General features: G+C 48.0%; 1 protein-coding gene across 1 annotated transcript; it reads left to right on the forward strand.

The window, feature by feature from the left end:
- Nucleotides 1-245: 245 nt before the first annotated feature.
- On the forward strand, nt 246-10,273 carry LOC122389633 (carboxypeptidase B-like). The gene is made up of 7 exons (XM_043381835.1): nt 246-1,358; nt 2,905-3,041; nt 3,628-3,871; nt 4,450-4,605; nt 4,847-4,950; nt 5,158-5,291; nt 9,828-10,273. The coding sequence occupies exons 1-7, from the start codon at nt 1,163-1,165 to the stop codon at nt 10,156-10,158; spliced, it is 1,302 nt and encodes a 433-aa protein (XP_043237770.1). The 5' UTR covers nt 246-1,162; the 3' UTR covers nt 10,159-10,273.
- Nucleotides 10,274-12,475: the final 2,202 nt, after the last annotated feature.

Here is a 12,475-nt window from a genome sequence, read left to right on the forward strand (position 1 = left end):
TGTAGCCAGCCGAGACATGTGGCACATCGCCCGAGCGACTCCATTTACACTACAGATTATGATTTAATTACTTTTGGTACAACATTGTGCTCCTTTTCAGGTCATGAGGCTCAAAGGTCAAGCCAATTGCCAGCAATGAGACACGAGATTCAAGCACAAAAAACGAACAAATTTACTCCAGGCCATGCTTTGTGCCAGAAAGCCTAGCCACTTCTTCAAGATAATATAAAAAGGTGGTGCATTGCATCCGCCCCTTCAGCGCGGGCGAAGGCTAGATATAACTCAATGGATCTATTGAGTTTTGATAAAACATCTTATTTTGTCACATCTTGAGCTGCTGATTGCATCTTATGTTGTAAATGTAACAGGTAACTGTCTTTTTTATACCACTAAAGCACTATCGAGTATCAACACAACCGTTACGCGGACTCACCATCTGTTTAGCATCGCATGCTGTGGCGATGACTAATGCCATGAGAGACAAAGAGATGACCTTCAAAACCACTAACCCCGTGTGACCGAATGCTGAGAAGTGATGCAAAATCATAGCCGATTGATCTGGCGCATGGTCTCGACTTAGGTGCGGCAGCGATAGTGGGCGGGCATGAGTTTAAATTTAGGTTCCTGTCGAAATTATTCAATCCTAGCCAGAACTCAGCTGTGTTTTGAGAAGTTCATCGCATTTCTTTTGTGGTCTGTGATGCCAACACAAAATTACCCGCTGATTTAAAAGCTTTGTTCGTCCGTTACTTGATTGGCCTTAGATATCCGTTTTAAGCCAGACAGCCAGGAGTTCTGATAACAAAAGAAACTGACGTGGCATGGAACACTGTCTAGACGCACGATCGCCTCCTCTATGTCAACCGCAAATCCGTGAAAAGCCTGTGAACAGCGCATACCAGTCTCCAGGACCGGGCTTACACGGTCGAACCTGAATCTGTCGCCTGTCTGTGCCGGTGGCAGGAGGGGCAGCCGGCAGAGCCAGTGGCCGCTGGACGGCGGACGGTGGATGGCGGACGGTGGACGGTGGTCAGTGGACCGTGGACGATGTTGTGATCTTCGAAAGGAGAGTGCCGTCGAAGAAGAGGTCTGAAAAGGCCTGATTGGCTGACTTAGCCTTTTTCAGCTGAGATACCACATCAGCTACCGCAGATAAAGAGTTATGGGCTGGCCCCGAATCTCTACAGCACGGCCGAGGCTTCTTCTGCTGCTAATAGCACTGTCGCTGATGACAATGACAACTGAGTTATCAGACACTAATGGGGAGGAGGGTGACTTCAGTGGGTACCAGGTGCTTCGGGTGCTGGTCATCCGGAGGGATACCGTTGAAATCTTACGGAGCTACCAGGACCGGCCAGGTGAGAGAAGACGAGCGAACAGTGGGAGGATGTAAGTGACCAGGTGCAGGCCGAGCTGGGGTGAGACGATTTGACCTGTAGACCGGGTCGGTGTAACAACTGTTTCAGTTAAATATTTATTCTCCAAATAGCAGTCTTTTCAAACTAAATCAAATTACCGCTTAAAATAGGAAGAAGTTAAATTAAGTTGTATCTGTTTTAGTGCTTGTTGGAGGATCATTATTAATGTAAAAATCAAGTATTTCTTTATTATCATGACCTTTCCTCCTTTTCAAAATTATGCTGAGCCAAAATTATATTGTTTTAGCGTTTTCAAATATATCGGACACAGGCCTTCATCAGTGAAATATAAAAAAAAAAATATTTTTTGGTCGGTGCGTTCGTTTTTCTTAAGTTTGCCCCTCACTGTAAACGTCTTTTTGAACACAGCACGAGAATTGCTAGCTGAATTACTGAGAAAACTGGTTGGCGCACATTGATTTGACCAGATTTCACAGACGATCAATTTCATCAAATTTATTTACTATTTCACAGACTCGTAGCTCGTATTTGCCAATACCTACAGCCCCACAGCGATAGACGACTTCTCAGGAATTATGTCTGAACTAATAAATAAATTACACGGCGCTTTACATAACGTTAAATCTTCGGTGTTCAAAACTTATTTTGAAAATATTATTCATATCTACAATACAATGTGCGCTAAACAGTTTTCTCAGTAATTCAGCTAGCAATTCTCGTGCTGTGTTCAAAGAGAGGTTTACAGTGAGGGGCAAACTTAAGAAAAACGAACTATACCAATATAATTTTGGCTCCGCATATTTTTGAAAAGGAGGAAAGGTCATGATAATAAAGAAATACTTGAAGTTAAATTAACTGCAAATTGGTGGCTTAAATCCAAATGAAGCACCGTCTTCACCTTCTTGGCGACTTGCGAGAAAGCTGGTGAAATTATGGAATTGTTGACCTTTTTTTAATTTTGGATTGCCTTCTAATTGGGCATTGCCATCAGGTAAAATTTAGATTGTGCTAGGATGCGGTATTTAAAAAAGCGCATTGAAGGTTTGCTCATACGATACCAAACCCATATAGAGCTATGAACTAGTGACCGGCAGGGTCTGCCTGCAGTTGTCGTGCATATGTGAGCTCCGCAGCTGTGGATACCTTGCAATGACATCAGTGCCGTTATTGCATGGTGCAGTCTGATGACACTTGTGCTGAGACATTCATCACAAATCCGCCCACACAAATAACACGGATGTAAAATAGCGAACCTTGGTCAGACGGACTCCGTCACATTCTCACGATTAGGGGTACCAACCCAGAAATGCATCACTATGTGTGCATTGGGATTTGGGTGGATTACGGAAGCGAAATGACTGAACGCGTCTGGATTCCAGCGCCCTTCCCCCTCCCCGATGGAGAAGCCCCTGTTCGGGAGGATTCATGATCAATCTCCGTGAGATTAAGCATGTTTCCGTCTTCTTCCTTTCCCTTTCTTGTATGCCCCTTCTGGCTCGCTCACGGCCGATTACCGTGCTGTCAGGTGTTGACTTTTGGACGGAGCTCAGCGACCGGGCCGGGCCCGTGGACGTCATGGTCTCCCCCGATGTGGGCCGCCAGCTGAAGGAGGAGCTGACCCGCTCCCGGTCGTCATACGTCGTCAACATTGAGGACGTGCAGGTGAGAGAAGTCGCGGTGGAAACGGTGAAAATGTACATACGTCCCTGAGAGCTACTTGGAGTGAAGTGCGCTGTCGGTAGGAAGCTGATGTGCCTCCATTGCAGATGGAAACGCTTCCATTTAATTGTGTAACTGCAAGAATATTGAGGTGGTTCTTATTTAAAACGCCAATCGTCGAAGTTTCCTTGTGTGCAAAATAGTTGTCTGAAGTGACTTTCTTCAGAAAGCAATCTTTTTCCTTTTTTCGTGGTACGTAAAATAATTTATTTATGAAACCTGGCACTAAAGGTGCACCTATTTGGCTGGGATGTCACCACATAGGTACTAGAAATCGAGAATGCCAGGTAGCATGAATCATGACTCGTCAGGCGAGATTTTCTCCTAGACAGGTGGACCACTAATTATGTAAAGATCCCGTTATACAGACGAGTATTTTATCCCACGTCACCAGTTCCCGAAAATCCACGACATCTGTGTTACCATGTCACGACCAGGGTAATGAAGTCACGACCACATCAGCGAGGGATCGCATCGTTCGGAGCCCGGGGAGCACTATCACCACCCTGCAACGTTGACCTGTCCACAGGAGGTGGTGAACGCCGAGCACCCGACGGCCCCGCACGCCGACATCGGGCTGACGGCTCGCAGCGCGTTCTCTCTGACCTGGAGGAAGTACCACCGGCTGGCCGACCACCACCAGTACCTGGACTTTGTGGCCGACAGCTACAGCCGGCTCTGCCAGACCTTCAGCATCGGCCGCAGCTCCGAGGGACGAGATATCAAGGGAATCAAGTGCGGAAAAGGAAAACGGGAGATCTGGATCGACGGCGGTGGGTGTCCGGCTTTGGGAGTCACACGGGTCGGGTGGTGTTGGCTACTGATGAGGCTGAACGGCATGGGAATTGACAGTGATGGTCCAGAAGGCTTTGGAAGCTCCCTTACAACGTTGAGAAACTGTTTACATCAACAGTTTGGAAATGAAAGCGGCATAGCGGCATAACTATCGTCGAGTTATGAATGTAATATGGTTTGTTTTGTTTTGGTGGGTTAGGCCCTTTTGGTCCAGTAAAACCATTTCAGAGCCGGGAGGATGAAAGGATATAGGGGGGTGGGGGACATTGGTCTGGGCAGGCACCCTAGTGAGTCGCCGGGGCTGAACCCGTCCAGAGGACAGGCCACCCAGCCCCAAGGCATTCACTGCACCCGGCTACGGGGTGCGCTCCCTCGGGAGCAGCGGTGCCGCTCCAAGGGAGCAGCCCGCATGAGATGAAGTTGCCTGTCCAGCCCGGAGGGGGGTTGCGGCGTGGAGAAGAAGGATTTCAGCATCCTGAGGATAGAAGCACGGAACGGTGCTAATATGGTTGTGTATTACGGAACGACAGTTCTAATTAGGTGCACCATTTTGCAGGCATCCACGGTCGGGAGTGGATCTCGCCGGCCGTGGTGTCCTACCTGATCCGCGAGTTCTCCGAGCGGGCGCACCTGCACGAGCACATCTTGGGTAACTTCACAATCTACAGCGTGCCCGTCCTCAACCCCGACGGATACGAGTTTACCTACACGGGTGAGCTGCACTTGCGATAGTAAAACTAGAGGTCCGCCAGGCACAGCGAGGGGTGAACACTTTGTAGGAACCTGCATACATAATCAATCAGAGATCCTCGCCCAAAAAAAAAACGTTTTATTCGCTTTTGCTGTGCTGTTTCCATATCCGGTAGACATATCTTCGAAGTGGCATTAGCGGAGTGTTTGAATTTGAAGTGCAAATGCAAATTTTGATATATGTATTATGCTTTATTTTGCAGGGGGCAAGAAAAACCGTTTCTGGAGAAAAACTCGCTCAAAGAACCGCAACTCAAAGTGCATCGGTGTGGACGCAAACCGCAACTTCGACATCTACTGGGGAAAGGTAATTTCTCTCAAGAGCAAAGTGACATGCTTTAGAGGAAAGGTGGCAGGTAAAGGGCGAAAGACAACGCAACAATACTTACATCAACATCTACTACGCATATGCATAATATAGACGATGGTATTCATGGTTTTCTGCTTTCCCTCCACTGACGCTATATCAGCGCCGAGTCTACAGCAGCGCGCGTGTCCCGTCCCTCGCCCACAGGTGGGCGTTTCGAGAGACCCGTGCAGCGACATCTACGCCGGACCGAGACCTTTCTCCGAGCCGGAGACCCGAGCCGTCAGACGGTTCATTCTCAGCCACGCCGGCAAACTGGAAATGTTCCTCACCTTTCACAGGTAATGGTGTGTGCCCAGTAGGCAAACAAACGGTGGGCACTGGGCATGAAATATGAATGCATGATTGAAAGGGTATGTTTGTGAAAAGGAATCGAGAAATCCGTTCTATTAATTGCCTTTGCAGACTCTGAAGCGAGCTTTCGAAGTGTAAAGTAGTTCCTATAAGTAGATGTCACTGCTACCAAACGAGGAAGGTGCTCACTTGGTTGTACAATTACATTGCAATTTTCTTACTATGTTATGTGCAATATGCATACATTGCATTTGATCGTAAGCAGAGCGCATGTTATGGTATAGCATTGCCTCGTATCGTGATTATATCGTATACCTCCGTCAGTCCAGGAACAGATGAATAGGTTATAGGTACTCGTATTTCATATTCGTACAAAAAAGGGGAAATAGTACGAGTAGTCTGTCACACAGGGTCATTGGATATCTGATCACGCTTCTCATTCCGTTAACTATGTAGTAGGTAGGTACGCCAGTTCATTTTTTGCACCTCATTGATTTTAACATCGGGGAGGCCTATCGCTGTCAAACAGCAGTAACACACAGGTCACAGATGCACGGTGTTTCTCATCGATCGGTGTGGTCTGACGTGGGCCACTTGTCGAGGAGTTGGGCTGGGCAATAAAATGGCCGGTCCTCTGGCGCACAACGGGGCAGCCTACGCCCATTAATTGTACGAGGCTCATTTCGTATACGACAGAGACATTGAAAGTGCACCATTCAGATCGAAAGCAGATTGAGAGTTGAAATTAATGGATTCGGTATGTGGAACTGATCATTATTCGCGTGAAGCCATGAAGGTGAATTATGAGGAAAGAAATGCAGCACAGATCTTTCGTAAATCGTTTCTCTAGAGTCGTCATAAAATCGTAAATCGTAGATCGTTAGTCCTTAATTCGTTAATAAATTAGAATTATGTAGATGCATCAGTTGCCCGACGTTTCACTTTATGCGCTTCCACGAGAGCTGGTAAAGGCTGGTAATCAAATATTATCCTTTAGGAAGCCCTTTAAGAGGCGAATTAAGCAAAACGGTGGCAAATTTATGCATCTAATTGTAACTCATCAACGATTTAACGAATGACGATATACAACTGACGATTTCATGACGACTCAAGAGTACCGATTTACGAAAGGTCTCCCCTGCATTAGCCCGCGCCCCAGTGGCGGTCTCAGCCAACTTCGCCCTAGTGAGGGGGGGCATATGTTACCACCCACCTCTAACTCAAAAACTAAGAGGGCTAGAAAGACGCGGTAAAAAGCAGTCGATAGCTCTCAATGCGTATGTTTGAAAGTATGCCGGTCATTTTCGCCTTAGAGCAATATTGGGGTCACCACAGGTCATCAAAGGTCAAGATTTGCCAATTGTCATGATATTTTTCAGAAAACAAGCCGCTATCTCAGGAACTATGGTAGCTAGAAAAACGCATGGAAGTGCAATCGATAGCTTTTTAACTCTTCTTTTGAAAAGGTCATTATCAATATTGACCTCAGGTCAACGGTTTAGCCTCCAGAGGGCAAAAACTCCAAAAATAGCTGTTTTTACGAAAAGTGTTTTTCGACAATAACTTTCGACTACAAAAAGCCACGACATTTCTATTGCCAGAATCGTGTTCCCCTCGCCGAGACGCGTCGAATGAACTATAATTTGACCTTGAAAGGTCAAATTGAAAATTTGACCTCAGGTCAAGGTCATGACCTTACCGGAAAAGGTCATGTTGCATATCAGTCGATGCGTCTCAACAAGACAAACACAATGAGACCATCCCCAGCGTTCTATCTCTTTCCAATCGCGAGTTATTGGCAAAAAACTGTTTGTAGCCTCAAGTGACCTCGGATGACCTCTCTAGAGGCTATCAGCAAAAATGACACCTAGGTCATCACGAGTGGACTAAATCATTGTGATTCTAAAATATTTGGACTGTTCCGATGCGTACACAAGGATCTAGAGGCATTTTCATTTTTCTCCATTGACTTGTAATGGAAAGGTCACGCCACTGACCTGACCTTAGGTCACGGATATAAAAAATCCGAGATATACAAATTGTAGGCGACCATAACAGCATGCAATCCACCAAGTTTCAAACCTTTCCGACAAACACTGCAGGCTGGACATGATTGCAAACTTTTTTTAGGCTTGGTCAGTTAACTTGACCTGGTGACCTGACCTGACATGACCTGGGGTCAAAAATTTCACACATTGTCCAAAATTGATGTACCAAAAGCTACCCCAAGCGGCGCGGCGCTACGCGCCGCGGTTTTTTATTCACACGCAAAAAACGCGACAGGGTGGTAACATATGCCCCCCCCCCCACTGGGGCGAAGGTTAGCTTTCCCATCCTGTCTAATTTTATGAGCGTAAATTATACAACTGAAGTCAGCTGACTGTTCCATGTATGTCCGTGGGCGTGCTGTCGTCGACTCACGACTTACAGACGCGCAATTCACAGCTGCTGCCGCCGCTGCTGTAGCTGAGGTTGCTGCTGCCTGCTGCTTCCTAGCCGCTGACTGAGCTAACCATATCTGTCTTTGTCCCAGCTATCCGCAGCTGCTGATTGCTCTGTTGGTCGTGTCTGTCTGTCCCAGCTACTCGAAGCTGCTGACTGATCTGTGCGTGTCTGTCTGTCCATGTCTGTCTGTATGTCTGTCTGTCTGTCTGTCTGTCTGTCTCTGTCTGTCCGTGGCTGTCTGTCCATGTCTGTCTGTCTGTCTGTCTGTCTGTCTGTCTGTCTGTCTGTCTGTCTGTCTGTCTGTCTGTCTGTCTGTCTGTCTGTCTGTCTGTCTGTCTGTCTGTCTGTCTGTCTGTCTGTCTGTCTGTCTGTCTGTCTGTCTGTCTGTCTGTCTGTCTGTCTGTCTGTCTGTCTGTCTGTCTGTCTGTCTGTCTGTCTGTCTGTCTGTCTGTCTGTCTGTCTGTCTGTCTGTCTGTCTGTCTGTCTGTCTGTCTGTCTGTCTGTCTGTCTGTCTGTCTGTCTGTCTGTCTGTCTGTCTGTCTGTCTGTCTGTCTGTCTGTCTGTCTGTCTGTCTGTCTGTCTGTCTGTCTGTCTGTCTGTCTGTCTGTCTGTCTGTCTGTCTGTCTGTCTGTCTGTCTGTCTGTCTGTCTGTCTGTCTGTCTGTCTGTCTGTCTGTCTGTCTGTCTGTCTGTCTGTCTGTCTGTCTGTCTGTCTGTCTGTCTGTCTGTCTGTCTGTCTGTCTGTCTGTCTGTCTGTCTGTCTGTCTGTCTGTCTGTCTGTCTGTCTGTCTGTCTGTCTGTCTGTCTGTCTGTCTGTCTGTCTGTCTGTCTGTCTGTCTGTCTGTCTGTCTGTCTGTCTGTCTGTCTGTCTGTCTGTCTGTCTGTCTGTCTGTCTGTCTGTCTGTCTGTCTGTCTGTCTGTCTGTCTGTCTGTCTGTCTGTCTGTCTGTCTGTCTGTCTGTCTGTCTGTCTGTCTGTCTGTCTGTCTGTCTGTCTGTCTGTCTGTCTGTCTGTCTGTCTGTCTGTCTGTCTGTCTGTCTGTCTGTCTGTCTGTCTGTCTGTCTGTCTGTCTGTCTGTCTGTCTGTCTGTCTGTCTGTCTGTCTGTCTGTCTGTCTGTCTGTCTGTCTGTCTGTCTGTCTGTCTGTCTGTCTGTCTGTCTGTCTGTCTGTCTGTCTGTCTGTCTGTCTGTCTGTCTGTCTGTCTGTCTGTCTGTCTGTCTGTCTGTCTGTCTGTCTGTCTGTCTGTCTGTCTGTCTGTCTGTCTGTCTGTCTGTCTGTCTGTCTGTCTGTCTGTCTGTCTGTCTGTCTGTCTGTCTGTCTGTCTGTCTGTCTGTCTGTCTGTCTGTCTGTCTGTCTGTCTGTCTGTCTGTCTGTCTGTCTGTCTGTCTGTCTGTCTGTCTGTCTGTCTGTCTGTCTGTCTGTCTGTCTGTCTGTCTGTCTGTCTGTCTGTCTGTCTGTCTGTCTGTCTGTCTGTCTGTCTGTCTGTCTGTCTGTCTGTCTGTCTGTCTGTCTGTCTGTCTGTCTGTCTGTCTGTCTGTCTGTCTGTCTGTCTGTCTGTCTGTCTGTCTGTCTGTCTGTCTGTCTGTCTGTCTGTCTGTCTGTCTGTCTGTCTGTCTGTCTGTCTGTCTGTCTGTCTGTCTGTCTGTCTGTCTGTCTGTCTGTCTGTCTGTCTGTCTGTCTGTCTGTCTGTCTGTCTGTCTGTCTGTCTGTCTGTCTGTCTGTCTGTCTGTCTGTCTGTCTGTCTGTCTGTCTGTCTGTCTGTCTGTCTGTCTGTCTGTCTGTCTGTCTGTCTGTCTGTCTGTCTGTCTGTCTGTCTGTCTGTCTGTCTGTCTGTCTGTCTGTCTGTCTGTCTGTCTGTTCTAGCTACTCTCAGCTACTGAAGGTCTGTCCTGATCTGTGACTGATCTGTCCATGCCTGTATGCTGTATGCTGTCCTGTCTGTATGCCTATCTGTCGCAGCTACTCGCAGCTGTTGCTGCTGCCGTTCGGCTACAGCGAGGAGCGGCCACCAGACGACTCGCAGCTACTGAGTAGTCGGGCTCCATGTCTGTATGCCTGTATGTCTGTCTGTCTGTCGCAGCTACTCGCAGCTGTTGCTGCTGCCGTTCGGCTACAGCGAGGAGCGGCCACCCGACTACTCACAGCTGCTGCGGGTGGCCAAGTTGGGTCGGCAGCGCATCTTCAGCGCCTCCGGCACGTGGTTCAAGATCGGCCAGCCGTCCCAGCGGCTGTATCCAGTGTCGGGTATCTCGCAGGACTGGGCCAAGGCCCGCGCCGGCGTCCAGTACTCGTACTCGCTGGAACTGCGCGACCGCGGCAAGTATGGCCTGCTGCTGCCCGCCAGCCAGATCGAGCCCAGCGGAAAGGAGATGGTCGAGGGCGTCACGGCCATGATCGAGGAGATCCTCTGACTCTGACGTTACGAACTGGCGTGGCGGAACAGCTCGTGCACCTTTGCTGAGTGCTTTTAGTGGTGGATAAATATAGCTGTCTGGTCTTTTTTTTGCAAATATGACTATGCTTCGTTTGTGATCTTTTTCCCAAGCTTCTTTTACAGACATGTCAACATCCATAGTCAAGTGCATGCACAAGTTAGTTGGAAGGGCCCTCTCGCCCTTCCGCACGTAAAGGGCTCACTCTCTCGCTCGCTCGTTCCTCGCCCTAAAGGCGTTTTACTGGTGTAATATCTGGACCACTTTTCAGTACAATACCTTACAAGGATTGCCGTCTTGCAAAGGGAAATAAATAGAGCTTTAGGTACATAGGTAATTAGGTAAGCAACTTGAATACATCCATGACCAAACTCAAAGACAGGACTTGGACCTGCCAGACCTCAACGGGGCGCGGGTTTATTTTGCTGTTTGGTGTTTTCGTAAACACGATGCCTGTTAGAAAAGACAAAAATGTGTAAAACAGAACAGCTGCACACGCAACATTTATTTCCTACGTCGATCTTATATCCCGCGAGTTGCTGGGGGGGGGGCGTTAAACGCCCCCACTTTTTTCGCCGGGCCATAGGATAAAAACGGCGCGCCGCAGGCGCGCCAAATTTTGGGTACCTGTAGGGAATTGATTGAACTTTATTGTGACAAAGTTTCAAAAAAATCGGTCGGAAAATTTTTGAGATATCGAGGTTTTAGTGACGTCATGATTTCTGAGTTTTCGACCAAAAAACGGCATATGTTCAAAAAATCATATAAAATCACAGAATAGACATATAGACATGCCGTAAACGCCATTAGACTGCCAATACCATGATCAATCAAATGGCTATCTCCGATTATTGATTATTGTTCCGCATTTTCCAAAATCTTGAACTGAATCTTGGCAATTTCTCGTGACTACTTCACGACCATGATACATGAATTTCTTAAATTGAACTGTTTGAGCCAACCACGTACACATATGATAAAATGAATGTCACCATCGTGTTCTACGCTCCAAATTACCCATAATACATGTGTCACAGGCTGCGAATATCAGTTTTGATTTTCGGGGATATGTGCCTACCCGGTTGACCTGACCTTGACCCTGACCTATGCTTGACTGACCCCTACATGGAGCTGACACTCTTGTAGGCCTTACATGATGGATTGTGAACCGTTTTGACAGAGTTTTTAACGAGAGGCGCCCATTGCGAAGCCCTGAAGTCCATGCTACTGAAAGCCCGATTTCAGATGTTTGACCTGACCTTGACCCGACCTGTGACCTCAAAATTCAACTTAAAAGTACTCATCTGAAGCGTCTCGTCGCGTTCTTTCGTTTGCCGCCTCGTGCGTTTCGCTGCGCCTATTGGTTCTCGAGTTATCGGCTGGGGGCGTTTAACGCCCCCCCCCCCCCCAGCAAACGGTGGGTGGCGAAATACCCCAGCAACTGCCGGGATATAGTACGGTCTGTCGTGACATGAGACATTGGGTTTATTGAGCACCGACGATAACATGATACATGAACGGAATCAATCGCTGTTTTCAGCACACTGCACTCAATGAGTCCTCGTTTCTGACGTCCTAGCTTCATTCTGGTGTTGAAATATTTCCAGGGAACATTGGTTTACATACTAGGTGCGTTCAATAAGTATGTTCCGGAGAGCAATTACATAAAATTCACGCGGTCTACGCACGTGAATTTTTCAGGGATTAGAATTCAGACCTTTATGTCGAAGTGACCGCATTTTCAGTTTCTTATTCCATTTCTGTGACGATATGGAGCAGATCAAATAACACCATTTTTTTTAGACTGCTTTAGAAATGGCATCGGCCACCCAAGAGGATCAACGTTCATTGGTACGATTCCTAGCTATCCAGGGCTAGCCGGCGGCTAACATCCACACCAACTTCATGAATGTGTACGGGAGCCATGCTCTTAGTGATTCCGCAGTTCGGAAGCGGAAGAAAAAGTTTGGGGAGGGGAGGGAGAGCGTGCGCGACCTGGCACGTGCTGACAGGCTGAGGATGATGGTCACAGCCACTGACGTCGCCAAAGTGGAGGAGATGGTGATGGCCAACATAAATATTACTGTCCAGGCGATAACAGAAAGCCTAAATATAAGCCTACGCCAGGATCATTAGAGACCATCTCCTGCCAGTAATCGCCAGTTGCCGCCCCGAGAAGGCCCGTGGTCCGTTCATCCTCCACTAGGATAACGCGCCTCCTCACCGTGCCCTCGTGGCGAGGGATGCCCTGCAGGCAGAGGGCATCGAGGTGCTCTAACACCATCCCTACTCTCCA

The sequence above is a fragment of the Amphibalanus amphitrite genome, unplaced genomic scaffold (assembly GCF_019059575.1).
Source record: "Amphibalanus amphitrite isolate SeventyFive unplaced genomic scaffold, NRLGWU_Aamphi_draft 000366F_arrow, whole genome shotgun sequence".
NCBI lineage: Eukaryota > Metazoa > Arthropoda > Thecostraca > Balanomorpha > Balanidae > Amphibalanus > Amphibalanus amphitrite.